The sequence below is a fragment of the Ciconia boyciana genome, chromosome 1 (assembly GCF_034638445.1).
Source record: "Ciconia boyciana chromosome 1, ASM3463844v1, whole genome shotgun sequence".
In the NCBI taxonomy this organism is placed as follows: Eukaryota; Metazoa; Chordata; class Aves; order Ciconiiformes; family Ciconiidae; genus Ciconia; species Ciconia boyciana.
Window position 1 is genome coordinate 102,051,373 of NC_132934.1, and position 21,144 is coordinate 102,072,516.

Genomic DNA, 21,144 nt, shown 5'->3' on the forward strand with positions numbered 1-21,144 from the left:
GGAGGAACATTTTGCTTGTTGGTTTCTTTTTAAACAAACTAAATACACCAATAGATTTTAGCAGATGTCAAGCACATTCCTGTAAAATATTTACTTTCAGCTAGACAAAAAAGGGATAAGTATATTGAAGGCAGTGACTGTGCTGTTTCATTAGTTTGCATATTAAACATGGATGTTCAAGTATTACAATAACTGCGCTACTCCCATCAAAACCCACTCAAGTAAGGATTGAAGATACAGATTCCAGTTACAGATTTGGGTTACTTTCACATTAAATTGGTGCTGGGGGAGGTAGAAGTTAAATACTATTGTTTGTTTGTTCCAGTGGTGGCAGCAGTGGAAAGAGGTTTTCTTGAGCAAAGTCTTACCCTTTTGGGAAACAACATACACAGCTTTTACTGAGAAGCTTTTCTTCTCTCAGGGCGAACAAACACGTTTTCTTGCTGGTGAACTCTACAAATGAAAAAACAATATATTGTTTTTTGCCCAAGGTCCTGGAGCCTGCTCCATGTATACCTTTAGATGTCCTCCGCGTCAAGGCATGTATCCAGAGGAAAGGGGATACCACAGCACTGGTGTTACTATGAGTGACTTCATCCACAGACATGGAGCTGTGGTCCACTGGACAATGAGCAGCTTACCTGTTTTTCCCAATGGGCCTTTTCCCAAAGCTAAGGAAAGAAAAGTAACATTTGGCACCAGAAAGTAGCAAAGTATGTATATATTGCAGTGCTTTGTTAAACAGCAATACAAACCAAAGACTGGATGGATAAAAAAGTAATTTAATAAGCCTTTATCTCAAGAGATTCTTAATGGCCAGAAATACTACTTACAGGAGCATCAAATAACTTCAATTAGACATTCAGTCCATAGGGACAAGGCAAGGTTTTCTTTCTCTTCATCTGAGATAAGGTTAAGCTCTTTAACATAAACAGTGCTGCTACTCCAAATCTGCTTCAGTGCATCCAGGTATGACAAAGGAAACCGCAGTCCATGAGTTTGCTGGTGGGAGGGGATAAAAAAAAATATCCTTCAGCTAAGCGCAGTGTCCCTTTACACAGTAGTGTGTTAGGCTGTAGGTACTGATCAGCAGGTATGTGCTCCTTTCCCACATCACACTGGTATTTCTGAGAGCATCCTCCAAAAGATGCAGTATTATCCTGCCACCTTTCTTAATAGAAAAATAGCTGAACTCTCTGACATGTTCTAGCACAGCTTATGAGATAGATAGGGAGGCTTAAGGTGTGTGGCTTCCTCATGTCGTTTCCACACTGAAGAATGAAATAACTTTAAATTTACACTCTTGCCTAACCCTACCCCTTATTTTTGGAAGGTCATAGAAGCTTCTTTCTATCTGGCACATGCAGTCTTTGGACATAGTCTGACAGAACCACAGAGGACCTCCATTACCATGGCTGGAGTCTTTAAGGGCAGGAAGGTATATTCTGCACATATCGGACAGGTGCCAGCATACAACCTCAGCTACCCATATTTTCTAGAGGACCAATGAGATTTACCTTAAAAGGTAAGTAACTGCCAGGTAGAAAGCCTTGCTGTAATTACTGAGACAAGAACAGGCTGTGTTCTGCTTTGCCTCTACAGTGTATTTGTGCAGAGACCTGTATTCAACTGTTTCAGGTCCCAGACCTAAGATAGAGCGTCTTACTGTCATAAAGTAGAACAAAAAGTTCCAAAGCTCACAGCCACTCTTCAATGATTTCAGCAAAAGCACATTGTACATGCTGAGTAATAATGGAGATGAACCATCTGTGGCCTTATTAACAATATAAAAAGTTCCCTCTTTCCATTTCAGTGAAAGAGTTAACTCTTTACTCCTACTGCTGACCCACCCACCCTAAAATGAACACCCTTACCTTGCAGCATGTTCCAGTGGATACAGAATCTAACATGGATTCAACATGGCATAAACATGGTGCATGAGGTGCAGTGATCCCTGCTAGTACTGAACATGTGCTAGCATATCTAGTAGCCTTAATAAAGGATGTGCTAAAGGACACAGAAGTAAGATGCACTTCTAGCCCCTCTGGTAGCTTTGATAGCTAGGACATAAGGCATGTGCAAGAAATCCTGTTAATATCTCAAATATTTAATTAGCATAAGATTACATTACTTAGCTCTGCTATTAACTGCCTCTGTGTTGCAGCCTCAGCTCATCTGGGTACTTGGGGGATGGGCAGAAATGCTTTGGGTGCTAAGGAATACAACAGAACCCAGGCCCCTGCTACCATCTCAGTCAAGCTCTTCTAACGCAGCAATGTAGCTTTTGTTGTGTGTTTGTGGGAACAAACCTGTGAAGTGCCTTCCTCACTAGTAGTATCATCGTCTGTCCCCATCATGTGAGTTTCTCTCCTGTTCTTTAAAGAATGATACACATAAACCATATCTCTGCGGATTTCATCCTAAAAGACAGCCAGAAGAAAACAGTTACATATGATCCACACCCTCAAATTCCTCTCCCTCAAGTGACAAATGTTAGCTCCTTCATTCTGGAGTCCACTGTTACATCAATGAAAGCAATTCATTGCTGAATGATCCAACAGCCATCTACTACAGCAGTAAGGGAGTTGCCAAAACATCTTTTAAAATTTATTTACAACCTGTAATCTTCTGCCTTAATACTGCCTCTACTAGACTCACAGGACTGATGGTGTATAGAGAACATGCCATTTAAGGTGCACCTCCTAGAAGGCCTTAATGAAGGAGTGTATAGCAATAAATTTTAATTCTGATACCGATCTGTCTCTTAAAAATCATATGCCATTCCTTGGTCGAAGCTGTGCAAACCAATTCAGAGCTCTGTGGGCAGGTCTCACACAAGCCTTGCATGTGTAATGTCATTCAGGGTTTATGTGTATGACATCAGAAGGCGAGGTGGCAAAAAAATTGCAAAAAAAAAGTTTCCAAAACCTACACGCTCTCACAGCAATATGGACACAAACAAAAATGGAGGAGAAAAATCAGAAAGTTATGGTATGTTTTTCTTGGAGGGAAACATTTTACTTGTGGAAAAAAAAAATTGTACAAGATAGTCCATCCCATCTCCCCTCTGGTTTTTTTAATTAAGACCAAAAAAAGCACTTCTACAATTTCATACTAATAAACCTTCATAGATAAGAAGTAGTCTGAACACAGCATCTATTTTGTGGAACAACTTAGTAGTGCCACTGGTACCTGCTTAGCTACAAAGATAACTCAGAAGTGAAGACTAAATGCAACTGCAGTCAGCAACAGCTGCAACCAAGAGAATTCCCCTCTCTTCAGGAAACCTATTTTTATAACTTATTCATGCTCCTAAACACAAAGAATTAAAAAAAAATTAAAAACCATTATCAAGAGCTAGAGAGGCCATTTAGCAGCTGTAATGATCTATCCCATCTAACCTCAGATAAAAGCCATGCACCTACCATGCAGAATCACAGACTAAATTTAGTTCTGTAGCTCTCCTCCAGAAGGCAAGAATGTGCCATATTACTGCTCGACAACAGCCCCATGATCTCCAAACAAACCCTAATGGGATGCAGGATCCAACTATGTATAACTGCATGACCCTTTTAGACCAGTACAACAGAGCAACAACTCCCATACCTCGCACTCTCCACCCCACCCTCCCACCCCAAGCATATGAGGGTGGCATCGTTATACTTACAGAATTCTCTTGATCTGGCTCCACTGTAATGATAGCATGATCTCTGAACTGCAGTCTGATTTTGCTATCTATTTTTGGGAACTTCCCACCTAAGAAAAATAAATTCTCCATTAGAAAGGAAGGAAACTAGAGGAACAGTGCAAATTGAGCCCTCTGTGCACTACCCACTGTCTTGTGGCTAGATTTTTTGTTAACCTATGTTTCAACACCCACATGTTCTCAAACGCGGGGGGGGAGGAAGAGAGAACTTTTTTTTTAATTCTCTCACCTTTACAGTCTACAAAGACCTGTAACAGCAAGCTAGAGCATAAGGACAAATTGTACCAGTTAAACATTGTCAGTACACAGTAGTTTATTAAAGCTGCCAATTTCATTCTAGGATAACCTATATTTCACTCTAAGACAGACATGTCATCTGTTCCACTAGACACAGGGAATTAACCAACTGAGGTGTGCAAATGCACACATAGAGCCTAGCACAACATGAAGCTGATGCTAGGCTATAATCTTTGCCTACCATAAAATACTAAAGTCATAAGAGGCAGTGTTAGCAACAGCTCTACCGTCATCACATCAGCCATTTTTGGTAACTTCAAAGTCTACCTGGAGTCAAAAGATCAGAGTCACATCCCAAGCAAGGTGGCAACCGGTTCATAATGAAATCCTTCTTCATGTCAGATGATCTCAGTTCTCTGGTGTTTTCCAGATGGTCTGCAAGCCTTCTCAAAAGGCTACTCAGTTTTTTTGTTGAGTCAGCTATATCCACCTGCTAAATATTCACACAGAGTTGTTCTCACATGAATTCAAGCTTAACAGACTAGCCTAAAGAGAAAGAGGTGCGGTAATGCAGTGAAAATCTGGACACTCCTCTTTTATCTTTGCAAAGGGTAACGTTTACTCCCAGAACAACAAACTTTGGTTTTTCTCACACGTTCCCCACGAGCTGGTCACACACCAAAGCTGATGCTCACTTTGCCTCACTCTGGGGTTACCTGCAATGCTAAAGGACTTGCAAGTGTAGCTGAGAGACTTGTTCCTTCTGCATGCTGGTAGTCCAGCAGTGCAACTGGACTACCATAAAGAGGTCACAGAAAAATTTACAGCTTTGCTAACTTTTAAAGATTCAAAAGCTTGGCCTGACAGGAACTATGCCTGTCTGACAGCTCCAAAGCAAATACCATTAATTTTAGAAGGAAACAAGCCATACAAGGACAATGTGATATGAAACAAAGGCAGTGCAATGAACTGGGCAATGCTTCAGATGGAGCAAACCTCAGAGCAGTCATCCTGAAGTCTTCAAAAGAAGTGGTTGTGCTGCTAGACAAGATAGTGCCGTTGCATTGAGCTTTCAGAGCAGATCAACAAGATACATGCTTGCCTCAGTGCTGAAGTTTCAGCTGGATACACTACTGTTCCCTTAGTCTCACCTACTTACCATAAGCAGTTGCCTTGGTATGCTTGTCCGCAGCGCCACATCTTCTTTTGCTGTATCAAACACAAGGCCAGGAATTGCATCCAGTAAGAAATCTCCCCAAGAGCTGAAGGACAGGAAGAAAAAAAAAAGTTACTAAAATAGTTGCACTGAAATAAAACAGACATCTTAACTGATGTCAAGGGCTGGAAATGTAGTGCTCCAATTCCAAATCTGCTTTGTGCCTTTGGCCATTCCATTACCACTCTGTAGTCTCATGCAATAGCTCCCTCTCATCTCAACTGTACGTGCGTCCTCACTAGCTTCAGGTCAGTGGCACTCCTACAGAGGGAAGGAACTGGCTTGAGAAGGGTCCAGTTTGTTCTGATTCAGGTGCTTGTCATTTACCAGTGGATTCAGCTTAAAATGGACCTCAGTGAATGAAGAAATTCCTGCTGGGGCCATTATCCAACCACATGCACATACGGCCTCACTGCACACAATGAAGTGTTGTGGGGTTGTGTCATTTAACATGTTTTTGAGACACTTAAATTGAAAGAGGAAACGTACCCAGGTGTCCTGGTTTCAGCTGAGATAGAGTTAATTTTCTTTAGAGTGGCTGGTATGGGGCTGTGTTTTGGATTTGTGCTGAAAACAGTGTTGATAATACAGAGATGTTTTAGTTGTTGCTGCACCAGTCAAGGACTTTTCAGCTTCCCATGCTCTGCCAGGTGCAGAAGAAGCTGGGAGGGGACACAGCCAGAATAGTTGATCCAAACTGACCAAAGGGCTAGTCCATACCACATGATGTCATGCTCAGTATATAAAGCTGGGGAAGAAGGAGGAAGGGGGGGACATTTGGAGTGATGGCGTTTGTCTTCCCAAGTAACCATTACGTGTGATGGAGCCCTGCTTTCCTGGAGATGGCTGAACACCTGCCTGCCCATGGGAAGTAGTGAAGGAATTCCTTGCTTTGCTTTGTTTGTGTGTGTGGCTTTTGCTTTCCCTATTAAACTGTCTTTATCTCAACCCTCGAGTTTTCTTACTTTTGCTCTTCCCATTCCCTCCCCCATCCCACCAGGGGGGCATGAGTGAGTGGCTGCATGGTGCTTAGTTGCCAGCTGGGGCTAAACCACAACACCAGGGTTATCAAATCCAACACGGCATCAGTTTTTAGTTTTGCTACAAATTTAATTAAAATCCCTGTAGAGATATGTAAGGGTTTTGTTCTTGGGGTCATAATGATACCTAACAGGTACCTTGTAGGTATCTTGTTTGTGTTAAATCCCCATTCTTAGCCTACATACTTAAAAAAAAAAAATTGGCCTTTGATTTCTGTGCTTCTGTTCCCCAATTATAAGAATAAACTAGAGGGGAGGCAGGACTACTGCTTGCACCTTCTTTGCCTAGCTTGAGTCAATCCCATCAGGAACAGGCATGCCGCTCATGCAAAAGTGCTGTCCTGTCCATGTGTGACCTCCCTCCCTACCACATCCTCAGAGGCTGGTTTAATGGGCAAACAACCAGGGTATGTGCCCAGCATCCAAGGCCGCCAGCAGACTCCCACCCAACTAGGGCAGGCAGCAGAGCAGGGCCTGTCCTCCAACATACACTTCACCCTCTGCTATTGCTCTCCCTTCAGCACTCCCCATTTTCAGCACTGATCTCTAGACACTACTTTAGTTTAAAAAAAAAAAAAAAGTATGAGTTGGTATAGTCTGATTTACATTTTTTTTAATCGTCTCCACTGACATGTTCCACTGTCTGCTACGCACTGGGAGGGAGGGACTCTGGCCAATAAATAGAATTAGACATCTTATACTTCTTACTGCTTCCCTTCTCTTGCCTCCAGTCTCCATCTGCCAGCAACTATCTTCAGCTGCTCATTGCTTTTCCAAACTGCCCTGCTTATAATGAACACACACACACACACGTTCCTCTGCCTGCTAGGATCTGGCCCAGAGGAACCGTCCTCCACTGCACAGCAGAGTCCCTTTTGTCTTGGTCCCTAAAAATCCCTGAAAGTGCCACCTCCACCAGCACTTCCTCCCCTCCCAGCTCCTTCTGCATGTGCTGCTTCCAGAGTGGTCACAAGGAGTCCAAGCATCCTCCATAATAAGGACAACTATTTTCAAGGAGTTCTCTTCAATTTTCCATGGAAATGTTTCTAGACCATACTTCCATCTACAAGCCAAATCAAAATACCACCCTGTATCAGGACTGCTGCTTGTTTTACCTATGCTTGCTGAAAGCAGGTGCAGAGGCAGGCTCTTACACTTCATTACCAATAACCTTAACGGATGATGATTCCACTTTTTATCAGAACAGCACTCTTCAAGCTTTTCCGTTTTCCTCTCCTCACTCTGACACAAGCACCCAGAGAACATGCTCCCCGACAGCATCACTTCTCAAGTAACTCACTGGACTGGCATTTGGCTCACGCTGTCACAGAGAAACTGCACTGACTCCACACAAGCCTGTCAGGTCTCCAGCAACCCTGTTACAAGGAACCGAATTCCCGTCTCCCCAGCACTACTTGACCGATAACTTACGGTTATCGGATCAAACCCTGTTCTGTGCATTCAGGAGGACTCCTGCACACTGGTCCGTAAAACATCACTCCAGCCCAGCCTCCATCAACAAGCCAAACACCCACTTATTCTAGTGTCACTCTTCCATCTGTTCAGGTCACTAAACCAGGGGTGAGAGAAGCACCAGGTCAACACAAGGAAGCAGTGGGACAAAAAAGGCAGGGGAAGGGAGGAGGAGCAGGACATCTCTTTGGAGGCCACTCACTGCTCATCACCCTGAATGTGCCATCAAACTTGCCAAAGCGGCTCAGCACTAATATTGGCTCCTGCATAACAAATGAAGTCAAACACTCTTTGCAACAGCAGTCAATGCTTACAGAAAATAGCTTTTTTTTTTTTTCCTTTTTGCCTTCTGAATAAAAGAATAGAACATGAGTGTAAATTAAAATCAGCTGAACCCAACTTTTACGAAGACTCACACCTTTGAGCAACTTCATCTTAACCCTCTCTCCAACTTGGAGGACTGGCCACATTAAGAGTTACCAGCAGCACTGACATCCTGGGCTTCCAGAACCGTACAGCTGGTGGTTAGAGATTCATCTTACGATCATCTAGAATATGCCCAAACTTGTTCTGCCCTGTTTTGTGGCTATCAGAAATCCTTCCCAATTCCTAACACAGGCCAATGACTCCAAGCCCACCATCTGAGAGGCTGATTAGGTGGCAACAGCATTTCCCTGTGTGATGACAATGTTTCAGTGGGCACAAGGATCAGATGTGCATCAAAGGAAATCTGATTTGCGTGCATGGGGTAGGAGGTGAAAAACACAGATAAGTAGAAAATATTTGCAAAGGAAGAATTTGCAGTGAGTCTGTCAGAATAGGTGTGGGTGACTATCAAATGCAGGAGAAAACATGATGAAAGGAGTAACTCATGACTCTTTATCTGGGTTATGAAATGAACAATAACTTCAGCCACTGATGAGAGATTTTTTAAACACAACAATTGAGTTTGCAGTTGTAACATTATCTCCCACATTAAAGTCTACAGCTGGTAAAAAATAACCAATTAAAAAGCAATCAAGTTTGCTGCATGAAAACCTGGTAAACAGGCTGCTTCAAACAACAAGGGTCTTGCTCCCCTCCTTCCCCCAAACTTCAATTACTGCTACCTGAAAACTAGCTGCTCTGTTACTAACAGCAGGGCACATATATAATAGTGGGGTACCTACATATATTCCATGTCATCACCTCTCTGGGGGGAAGGTGACATGCCCTGTCCCTGAACTACTCACAGAAAAACAAACCACACACGGGCTAAATAGAATGATCACAGAAAAGAGCTAAGCAGAGCTCATTACAAGGTGGTTATAAGAAACAGGACATCACTTCTTTGAAACATCAGTTTCAGGTCTGTTCTATTCACACACATCATCTGGCAGAGGAAAGCCATTTTCAGAAAAGCCATACTAAAAAAAAAAAAAAAATAAAGAATAATTACTTGTTTTGGTAGGTACTGATGGTCACATGTGTAGAATAGGAGATCCCAAGAGGAGTGTCAGCTTGGTGAATAGTCCCTCTTGGGAAGTACAGTAAGTCACCTGGCTGCAAGAAAATGAAAGAGAATTGATGTATTTAGGGCACCTGGTCAAACCTTATTGTAGTCAAAACAGAGAAAATACTCTGAGCAGACAGACTGACAACATACATACATTTTTAAAATCACAAAATAGAGAGATCCTCCATTGTACACTTTAATAACATAAAGCACTCTAAGCCAGAAGTCCAATAGCTTAAACTTTCCAACCTACCCTCAATATTTACTACACGCCTGTCTGAAAACACAAAGCAAGCTTTTAACATTATAGAACATGCACACTCCAACTCAGCTGCATAAAGGGGACAAAGAAGCAGCTGAGATAAACGTGCTGACAATACAGCAGGCTAGCAGAGGAGCAGTGCAATGGGAATTTGGTCAGATAACATCAAAAGAAAAGGCCAGTATTGCACAAGAAAAGCCAAATATTCTATAAAGATAGTAATCTCTTACAGTACTGTTGTCTGAAATTTTCAGTTAAAACACTTAAAAACCAAGTACAACCTTCCTCCTCCCTATCTTTCTTCTCACCTATCTAAATTAAATCTTCACACTGATAAAAATTTAGATTAAGAAAGTCAAGATAAGAGAGAAGTGCAAAGCACATGAAATTGCCTCCAAGAAGGAAAAACCAGTTTACTTATGGCTTCTCCTATAACCATCTATATTGTTGGATAGCACAATCAAAGAAAATTCATAAAGCAACAATGATTAAATTTGATTCCATTTTAATTTTACCGTTCCTTAAATTTGGTCACATCACCTACTTCTAAGAGCCTACCAAACTAACAGATATCTTTCAAGCGAATACTACTTGATTTTTCACTGAACTGAAAGGTCTCTTTAGATTATGAGGCTTCACAGGACTTGGCAGGATCAAGTCTCTTCATCCATTTATAACAAGCTGTAAAGCATCACAGATCAGCTACGTACAATTTACTTGTTCTGAAGCAAGCCTCCCTCTGCCATTAATAAAGTGCATTCCTTACCAGTGTAGGGACTACACTAAGCAATTAAGAGTATTTTGAATTCTCTTCATTTGCTATGTTTCACATCCCGAGCAAGAAAACAAACTGGAGGGAGGGTCGCATAGGGGAAGGGTAAGAGCCCTGAATAACTACCAGAGCGATGACAAACTAGTCTGCAAAAGAAATTATTTCATGCTGTAGCACCCCATGCCTACCACTAAGAAACCAGGATCATGATTTTTCAAAGCAGTCTTTGCTGCAAAGCCCAACTCTTCTTTGTCTTATCTGCTGAGTGTTCTCATCAACACCATTCACATGAGCCACCAAGCACAACAGTCTTCAATTAAAATAATCAGAATCTTCACAGACTCCAGGTGGCAACACCCAGATTGGGGCAGGACAGAGCATTTGACAAGAGACAACACGGATCTGATCACTTTGCTGCCTTCTTACTTCTGAATTGGAGGAAGGAGGGGCAGAAAAGGGAGAATTACCAGAAAATTAAATGGAAAATCATACATGAAGAAGGCTAGATAGCCAGGTACCACATAAGCTCTGTGCTTGACACCAGTAACAAACCAGCCATGGCCACAGCCTGATGCAGTGTCACCAAGACACGCTGCAGCTTGGGACATTATACACAAAACAGCGTGCCCTTCCTCTCAGTCAGATACCAGTTTTTGGTGGGAAGGGAGAACACCACCAATATAGTCTCTGCCTGGTCCATTTGTTCTAAACTGCCCAAGGATGGCAGACAGCAGACAGAAATGCAAAAAAGGAGAAAGGAAATATTCTAGCAAGATATTTAGGGAGGAAATAAGAGTTATCTGACAGCATCCCTGTCAGAGAGAGCTGATAGACAATCAAAATCCAGCTCTCCAGAGAGAGCTCCAGACAGACAATCAAAATCTGACAGCGGCCACTCAGAAGAAATGGGTCACAGGAAGTGAAGAACATCAAACAGAAGAAAAATAAAAATTTAGATCATTTTTAAGCCCTTTTCAGAGGCCAGTATTTTCACTCCACTAATGTCAGTAAAATGGCTTGTGGAATACATCATTATTCCGTAAAAATCAAAGGCATTGAAGTCTGGCCCAAAATGTTCCAGAAATTAAAAAGGGAACTGTAATTTACTAGACTTTGCATCACCCAATACATCATGACAACTGAATATTACCATCTATCAAACTAGACAGCTAGGGATGTCAGTATCATACCCAATGTGTCATACTATGCCTAAACTACCTACACCCAAAGGCAGGTCTGAACACCAGGAAGAGCAGAGAGCTTGCAGAGAGAGGCCCTGAGACAGGACACAAGGCAGAGAAACTAATGAGGCTTCCGACACAGAAGAGCCCCGTCTGCTGGATAAATAACACACATTGAAAGCACAAGCATGTAAAACAGAACAGGACAAGTACCAGATGCCCTGCTGTCTAAGGAGCTGCACTCATTAATCTTCATGAAATGCTCTTTTTATTCCAATTAACAAAAACCAGCCAAACACTTGATCTTCAGGTTTGGAAAAACAAAAAACAGTTAATACAGCAAGTTAATATGGGGTTTAGTTCATGCTTTTGTTTATCAGCCAAGGATAAATATTTAAATCTAATTCACCAGAACAGTGACAACCTTTGGTAAAGCAATAAGTCTTAGCGCATAGAAGGATTAGCCTGATTGATTATAGACAGCATGTAAAAGCATAAAAATGTTTCATAAACATATATAAACTCAATGGTTTGTCTGCACACAACTCCACAAATATGATCCAGGAGTCAGGGTGCCCAACTTGGAGAATATTGGAGAATTTCCAGAAATAGCTGGTTTCTTGGTCCATTATTTAAATACTAAAGCAAAGGCTACCTTTGGAAAAGGATAAGTTAGACAACTATCACCCAAATTTCTTGTGCTCAGTGTTTTGTGCACCAACCCTCCCCTCAATTTCACAACCACAATCATTCAGAATGCTGTCTTCAAGAAATGGACCATTTTAAACATGACTACTTTTCTGGCAACCATAGCCCAGACCAGGTAAAGCAATTCAATTATGATACCTTTAATATGAATTCATGTGTGGGATTCCCAATCCTATCTTCTGATTCAACATTATATTCCCGAGCTAAATGCACTGTTGGTTTATAGAGTCGCCAATGTTTCTCACCTTCTAGCTGAAGGATAAACACCTGCAAAAGACCATAAATTCAAATTCATAAGGAAGCCTTGCTGCGCCTCACACATCCAACTGATCAGAAATTTTAAGTAATTTTCTTACTTGGAAAGTCTGCGGAACCATGCCAGAAATCAGGGATAGAAAGCAAACAGAAGCGACACAGGTTGCTTTTCTGACAACAAGAAACAGATTTCACTTTCCCTGCTCTCAGCTACTCCACAGCATGGCAAACAGGATTCTTCTCACATTTTTAGATGTCTACAATGTACAAATTTACATTTGAACTATTTCTTTAGGCTCTACTTAGAGACAACAGAGAGCAGAGTTGTGATGTGTGAGCTGATTTATCCTAAGGTAGGCATTTGGAAATCCCTGTTTCTCTCCAGGTGCTAGATAACTAACTCGAAAGTAATGTCTGCCACACAGATATTCAAAATATCAGGTGAGAGAGCATCAGAAACATCTAGAGGATTCTGTGACCTTGGACTTGATGACATACTCCAGAACATGCAGGTTGTGGGGCTGCTGAATAACAAGCATAAGGAAAATGAAACTCCAGATGTATTTAATGGAAATGAAAAAAAATAAAAAGAAAAAAATACATGTAAGGGTTTTTTTTTGTTTTGGTTTAAGTGGGATAGCCCAACTTTTTTTTTAATGCAGTGCCTATTTGATTGCTTATTTTAGAAGCTAATTTAAAATGCATTTGGACCACAGGACTTCATCATACCAGTAACTTCTTAAAAACAGTAGGACCAGCACATGGGAACCAGCACAACCAGTCTGCTTCCACTGTCCAGTTGAAGAAAGAGCAAGTACTTAGTAAAGGAAAAAGGACTTCTAGATTCTTGAGGGTCTGAATGAAGTGAAAATGAAAAAAAGGTGCTAGAAAGCTTCTGCAGCTGGGAAAACAAATTCTCTTTTCATCTAATAAAAATACCAGGTCTGGAAAGCAGTTTACATGATATTACCATTAGATACTACCATTAGTACCTTTTCAGTAAAATTATATTAAAAAGAAACACTTGCAACCAATTACCATAAGTTTTCAGCAGAAAAAATATTTTTCTATAATAAGTTATTGGGGGGGGGGGGGGGGGGCACGGGGGCGGGAAGCACACATACAGGTATCTACTGCCACTAGCAAAAGCCCACGCACAGTTTCACAGACGAGGTTGTGCTGTCCTACCTCAACATCATCGTAGTGAGGGGGAAGGCCCTGTGACTCCTGGGGAGTAATGTAAACATTTGACCCAACCAGAGACCCAAAGTAGCACTCCAGCTTCTCCTGAATCTTCCACAGCTCCTCCTTTAAAAAGAAATAATGGTGTTACTACTGAAGAGCTCAGCCAAGCCAGGCTGCTGCCCAGCCCACAGCATCCCCATCACTTGGGAGGTTTTCCTAGTGAATGATCACATCCCCACAGGGAGACAGAGGCTGGGAAGGCAGATGCTCTGTATGAGTGTTCCTGCTGCAAGCAAACACTGCAGATGCAAAGGAGATCTGCCGTGAAGGTAATCAAGAAGTTTCGTGCCCCAACATAGCGCTGATGTGTATTCTCTTCCCTGTGCCATTTTTAGGTTGCAAAACAGAGAAACAAGGCTAGACAGAGGAAAATAAGCCACCCATCATCCCACGAACAGCAAAACATCTTAAGACAATAAACACATGCAGGACTTGCATTATATAGGCTAGCATCAAAGAGAGCATATAAAGGGTGGAGACCTTCCAGTGACTCCAATTGTTTGGGCATATTCAAGAACAAACTTTATTCATCCACATCTAACATGTGACAGACAGTGCACCAAAGGGATGACTCTCGTATCAGAAGATGCCAACTACCAGAGCTGCGCAAGTGCAACTTCAACCAGAATTTATGTAGGTTCAGCTCAAGCTCTAGATTTCAGCATAAGCCACGCAACATTTCAACTTCACCTGCAGATGCCCCTGCCACTGGCCATTATAGCTACACTCAAACTGAGATCAGCCAGCAACACTATACTTGGGACTCAGCTGCGTATTTGGGTGCTTACGGACCACTTCACAATTAAATTGTGTTGACACCATGGGACAAAAAGGACTACCTAATCTAAGTACCTTTAAGCATCTGAGCCTGTGCGGACACCACTGCCTCATTCTCAATATATGATGATTGCAAAAGCATCAAAACGAACAAAAGAGAGAGGGCACTCAGCTAAAATGTGGTGCACCACTTCTGTGGTGCAATTCAAAGCCAATCCATTGGCAAGAACAGTGGAGTGTCCTGGAAATATTTTACACCTTGCCCTTCATTAAAGGAAAGCAGTACAAAAGCCCCTATTTGCACAAGGAAACAGTGGGGCAGAAGGCATAATTTAAGCAGACGCATGCATAATCATCAATTTTATGCATTTAGTTTTTTCTCAACTTTTATGTGACAAAGCAATTTTTTTAAAAGGAATGCTTGATATTATAGCATGAATCAGATTTTGTTCTTACTGCAGAGCACTGAAACATGATGGACAGTGAAAAAGTATAAACCATGTTTTAATTAATACAGTTCATGTATAGATTTCAGCAGGTCATCGATGTCAGCTACTTCCCCTGGATTTACTGGAGACAGAGATGAAGCCATGTCTAGTACGACTCAAGCAAAGTATACATTATAAAACATGCATTAATTATATTCAGTGAAATGATCCGACCTTAAATCTCTGAGGCTGATGAAACTGTATTGTTGCCTTTCTCTGGTCAAAATCCTTCTTCAGCTGTATGTAATTCACTTTGCCTTCTTTATTTAAAACTTTCTTTTTTCCATTCATACATCTGCAGATATTTATATCTCGCCCATAGTATAGACCCTGGCTGCACAGTTCCTTCAAATCGGACAACTGGAACAGGGACTGGTAATAAGCAGCCAGCAGGGGATCATTTCTCTGAATGAGCAGCGGCTTTTTCTCCCAATACTCGCTGAAAAACATCTCTTGTTTGATGGGAGAGATCAAGCTTCCGAAGAGGCTGTCTGGGCTCTCAAAACTCATGACTGACAGAGAACAAGCTGCTTCCACCTTTGCTCGTTTACATTGTGCCTGCATCTCTTTTCCCATTTCGGCATGCTTCCCTCCTTTCTTGGGCATGTTCCTGTTCAAGAGGAGAGAGAACCGAAACAGTCAACCAGTAACACAATCTCAAAAGCTCATGGGCCCAGAGCAGCTCCACTTGCCTTCTCCAGTGGGATATGAGAATACACTGGGAGCCGCTCTGCTTCCAGATGCTCACTATTTGCTCCAAGCAGCAGAAAAAGGAAAGCCCACGGCAGGCCTCTCATCCCCTCAGCAAACTCCAAAGGGCTCTACTGGGAGCTGTTGCTCACGGAAGCTCAAATCCCACAGCTGGGTTTATACTAAAAAGCACATGATGAAACCCAATGGCCACACAACAGATCTTTACAAATGCAGGAATCCACCCACACAAAGAACTTGTGGTAGACTGGTCTTCTGTAGCAAGACCTGCAAATTATTAAAAAGTTAACTCAGCTTTATGAGATTTAATGGCAACACGCAAAGGAGGTGGAGAGAGGAGACAGGATCAGAAAATTGTACCCTATTAGACTTCCTTGAAATGCATTAACATTGGGGAAAAAAAGCACAATGAAGACTTCCCAATGACCTTCCAGCCAGAGCATGATGGAGGAGGATGTATGGCATTTGAAGAGCAGAATCCAACCAGTTAAATGCAGGGCGTGGTGTGGCGTGTGTTAAGGAAGGCTTTCCTTTCATCATACACCCAGTGTCTATATAGCTGTACAGCTACCAGACTAAAGCTTTAGTGGTACCTACAGAGAAGACAGCTACTGCAGCGAGGGGACACTGACACCAATCCACAGCACGCACTAAGGGCTACACAAGAATACAGTGAACAGAAAACATACAGAAATGGAGTTTGGAAAGAGGGAGGCCAAGTGAAAGAGTAGATCGCTGTGAGGGAAGAAGGAATATGTAACCAGGTTCAGTGGGCGAGGATGATTCAATGGTGTCCTCGTTTCAGCTGGGATAGAATTAATTTTCTTCCTAGTAGCTGGTGGTATAGTGCTGCGTTTTGGATTTATATGGAGAATAATGTTGATAACACACTGACGTTTTAGTTGTTGCTAAGTACTTCTTACACTAAGTCAAGGACTTTTCAGCTTCTCATGCTCTACCGACTGAGAAGGCTGGAGATGCACAAGAAGCTGGGAGGGGGCACAGCCAGGACAGCTGACCCAAACTGGCCGAAGGGCTATTCCATACCATATAGTGTCATGCTCAGCATACAAGCTAGAGAAAAGCTGGCCAGGGGGCCACTGCTCCAGGACGGGTTGGGCATCAGTCGGCAGGTGGTGAGCAATTGCATCATGCATCACTTGCTTTGTATATTCTACTATTACTATTATTATTACTATTTTATTTCAATTATTAAACTATCTTTATCTCAACCCACGAGTTTTCTCACTTTACTCTTCCGATTCTCTCCCCCATCCCACCAGGAGGGAGTGAGCAAGCAGCTGGGTGGTGTTCAGTTGCCAGCTGCGGTTAAACCACAACAAACTGGCAGGAGGGTTACAGCAGCTTCCAAAGAAACAGAAAAACCCAGAGCAGACTCCCCTGTAGGTGGAGCAGGTTTTAGGAACATGAAGTGAGGGCACATGCTTGAGGTCTCAGGCCCTGGGAACAATTTTATGCTAAATTTTGTGGCAGTGCCAGGCATCTAGTGATGCTCACCACGCAGTGACAGTGGCCCAGATCTCAGCCTCTATCAGGGTCTCCATACTGTATCTTGAATGGCCAGGTTTAGCAAAACCAAGTTTACAGAAGAGAGGAAACACGGTTAGGCCTTTCTGTTGATGCTATGCAATTACACCAAAACCTAAAATTATTAGGTTCTGCTTCCATCTCTGCAGAGCTCTCAAACTTTGTGGTTTACGTAGAATAAAAAGAATTCTTTCATCAAAGTGCAGACATTTAATTTTAAAGTTGGAAGTCATTTACTCTGTTTTTCCAGGTAGGTAATATATATTATTATGTAAAAATAAAAAAGTCAATTCACAAAGGGTTTATCTGCCAAGTTCTCAGGAAAGTTAAGGCAAAAATCAAGTAATGGTAGGTGTAACACCATAGTATGTGCAGACATACTTGCATTAACTTTAAGCCTGCACCAGCATTTCATCCGCCAGTGTAGCCCAGAGCGCCAGGCAGCAGTAAAAGCCTGCCTGAGAAGCTGAATTAAGTATCCTGACAGTGAGCTAGCACCAAGCCCTGTAGCACCGCAGCTCACCTGCTAGGGCTGGGCTGGCCAACTCAAACTGACTCTGGGCATGTCTGAGCAAGTTTGCGAAGCCAACACATGAGGAGTTAGAGCATGCTGGTGCTTTCATTTGTAAGTAAAAATGACAGCTTTACTCCCAAAAGTAAATGCTCTCATTTATTAAGATGCTTTTACTTACACGGCTCCCTTATCATGAAACTTAAAACTCCAGTTCTGGTATTTGCACGCAGTACTAAGTTCTCCTGTGCAGCAGCATGCAGGACACCCTTGCTGCTCCACTAACTCCTGGGCAGAGTGTTTCATCAGTAGTTCCTCTAACAGCCCTGTACCTCAACAGTAACCTACAGTCACCTTAGTCCTGCAGGAGGGAATCCATATCACCACCTTCCTAAGAGGATGGACATTCCCAGCTGCAGCAAGCTACAGTTCTCTGTAAGGCAAGGGAATGCTTAAAAAAAGACTACAAATTAGTCCCCAATTGCCATCAACATCTCAAGATGCTGCCAGCACCAAGATCTACAACTGACATCCCCAAATGCCAGCAACACAAATGCAACCGAGCCTGAATTGCCAGTTTTGAATCCCAGACCTAAATCCATCATATCAACCTCTCAGCTCACTCACATTGTATTTAACAAAGTTAAATTCAGATATGTACTATTCACAGAATGCGGCTTCATTTACACAGTGTGCTGTTCTGCAGTGTTTTGCTAGTTATTACAACTGTAGAACCACAGAATGGTTTGGGTTGGAAGGGACCTTTAAAGATCATCTAGTTCCAATCCCCTGCCATGGACCGAACATCTTCCACTAGATCACGTTGCTCAAAGCCCCAGCCAACCTGACCTTGAGCACGTCAATGATGGGACATCCATGACTTCTCAGGGCAACCTCTTCCAGTGTCTCATCACCCTCATCAGAAAAAACTTTTTCCTTGTATCTAATCTAAACCTACTCTCTTTCAGTTTAGAACTGCTGCCCCTTGTCCTGTCACTATAGGCCCTGGTAAACAGTCTCTCTCCACCTTTCTTATAAGCCCCCTGTAAGTACTGAAAGGCCACAATATGGTCTCCCTGGAGCCATCTCTTCTCCAGGCTGAACAACCCCAACTCTCTCAGCCTTTCCTTATAGGAGAGGTGCTCCAGCCCTCCTCTGGACCTGCTCTAACAGGTCCATGCCTTTCCTGTGCTGGGGGCCCCAGAGCTGGACGCCGTACTCCAGGTGGGGTCTCACCAGAGCAGAGTAGAGGGGCAGAATCACCTCCCTCGACCTGCTGGCCACGCTGCTTTTGATGCAGCCCAGGATACGGTTGGCTTTCTGGGTGGCAAGCGCATATTGCCAGCTCATGTCCAATTTTTCATCCACCAGTACACCCAAGTCCTTCTCCACAGGGCTAGAGAAAAACACAGCAGCAGAATGGACCTGTTCCTGCTTCAGACAGAAACAGTTATTTCACATCAGTATTTTTCAGCTTGCGTACCAGATGTACCTGTTTATGATTTCAGGCCTCTAAACTGAGAAGTGGGCCTGTGTGAACCTCATGAGGTTCAACAAGGCCAAGTGCAGGGTCCTACACCTGGGTCGGGGCAATCCTCGGTTTCAACGCAGGCTGGGGGATGATGTGATTGAGAGCAGCCCTGCGGAAAAGGACTTGGGGGTACTGGTGGACGAAAAGCTGGACATGAGCCAACAATGTGCGCTCGCAGCCCAAAAGGCCAACCGTATCCTGGGCTGCATCAAAAGCAGCATGGCCAGCAGGTTGAGGGAGGTGATTCTGCCACTCTGCTCTGCTCTGGTGAGACCTCGCCTGGAGCCCTCAGCACAAGAAGCACATGGACCTGTTGGAGCGAGTCCAGAGGAGGGCCATGAAAATGATCCAAGGGCTGGAGCACCTCTCCTACAAGGACAGGCTGAGAGAGTTGGGGTTGTTCAGCCTGGAGAAGAGAAGGCTCCAGGGAGGCCTTATAGCAGCCTTCCAGTACTTAAAGGGGGCCTATAGGAAGGATGGGGACAGACTTTTTAGCAAGGCCTGTTGTGACAGGACAAGGAGCAATGGTTTTAAACTAAGGGAGGGCAGGTTTAGGCTGGATTTCAGAAATTTTTTACAATGAGGGTGGTGAGGCCCTGGAACAGGTTGCCCAGAGAGGTAGTGGAGGCCCCATCCCTGGAAACATTCAAGGTCAGGTTGGATGGGGCTCTGAGCAACCTGATCTAGTTAAAGATGTCCCTGCTCTTGCAGGGGGGTTGGACTAGACGACCTGTAAAGGTCCCTTCCCATCCAAAGCGTTCTATGATTCTATGAAACTGGCCCAGCAACTGCAGGGGGACTCAACTCCCTCCGAAGCAATGGGGAGAAAAGACGGCCACAGCGATTCTGAGGCCACACAGCCCCCACTGCTCCCCCTCACGTAACTGCCACACCGGGCTACTAGTAAACTTTTTCCAGAAGGCAACAACGCAGCAAAGCGTGCTCCTGTGCCCGCAGCAGGGAGCAGCCAGAGCTCCTCGCCCCCAGCCAGCCTCACAGCCGCGGCCGGGCTGCCACGAGGGGCGCCCAGCAAGTGACACTGGCCGTGCTCCGCGGCTGCCGGGGCCCCGATTTAACGAGCCCCGGGGCAGGGGGACGGTGCCTGAGCCGCTCTAGCTCCCTCGGAGCCCCGGAGGGCCAGCCACGAGGCCGCGGGCCCGGCGCTGCCACAAGGCGCCCCGCACCCACGGACGCCTTTCCCCGCACGCCAGAGGGATGCCGAGCCCGGCGGGACGGCGGTTGGCCCGTTCCTCCCGCCGCCATCAACCCCCTCCCCCCGCCAACGGCTCCCCTCACCCACAGACCCCGCGGGCTCGGCTTACCGCGCGCGCACTCACCCGGGCCGCAGCGGGCGGGGCGGGGCCGGGCCGAGGGAGGCGATCGGCGGCCGGGAGGAAATGGCGGCCGAGCCGGGCGGGGAGCGGCGTGGGTGCCCCGGGGGGCCGGCCCGGGCCGGGTCAGGCGGGCCGCCCGCCCGCTGGAGGTCTGGGGTGGAAGCGGGAGGCTGCCGCTGACGCGCTGGGTGTCACGGGAGGCGACGTTTCCGGGCGGCGGTAGGAGCCGCCCTGTTCACCTGGCCGCCCGGCCGGGCCGGAGGCTCGTCCCGGGGGAGCCGGGAGTGAGGGGTCTCCTCGAACGGCTCGGGCCTATTTCCCGGCGGCCGAGGGTGCCGGAGAGCAGACACGAAGCCGACCGGGAGCAGCGAGGGGCGCCAGAAGGAGCCCCCAGGCAAGAGGAGACGCGTCGTGCCCTGGGCCGGGGCCCCCTCGGTCTCCCCCGGCGCGGGCCGGGCCGTGCGGGCTGCGCAGGCCTCGGCTGTGGGAGTGGGTCCCGTGCTCATGCCCCCGGCTCATGGCTGGCTGCGGCGGCTGCTGCTGGCCCTGCTCGTGGAGAAACACGCTCTGCAATGGTTAACGTTTTGCCAGGGCTTGCTGGGGATGAAGAAAGAGACATCTAATAAGATGTCGAGCAGGAATAACGTTCACTGG

General features: G+C 44.8%; 1 protein-coding gene across 2 annotated transcripts; it reads right to left on the reverse strand.

Annotated features, from left to right (window-relative positions):
• RIOX2 (ribosomal oxygenase 2) lies at window positions 1-20,499 on the reverse strand. Of its 2 annotated transcripts, none has more exons than XM_072885403.1 (11): window positions 20,479-20,499; window positions 15,030-15,465; window positions 13,534-13,653; window positions 12,229-12,357; window positions 9,111-9,214; window positions 5,103-5,205; window positions 4,271-4,436; window positions 3,668-3,756; window positions 2,310-2,420; window positions 834-1,002; window positions 1-453 (listed from the first exon to the last, which is right to left on the reverse strand). In XM_072885403.1, the coding sequence occupies exons 2-10, from the start codon at window positions 15,459-15,461 to the stop codon at window positions 841-843; spliced, it is 1,416 nt and encodes a 471-aa protein (XP_072741504.1). In that variant the 5' UTR covers window positions 15,462-15,465; window positions 20,479-20,499; the 3' UTR covers window positions 1-453; window positions 834-840. The 2 variants fall into 2 exon arrangements, with proteins under 2 accessions (XP_072741504.1, XP_072741495.1); XM_072885394.1 differs by lacking the exon at window positions 20,479-20,499 and adding an exon at window positions 15,548-15,817.
• Window positions 20,500-21,144: the final 645 nt, after the last annotated feature.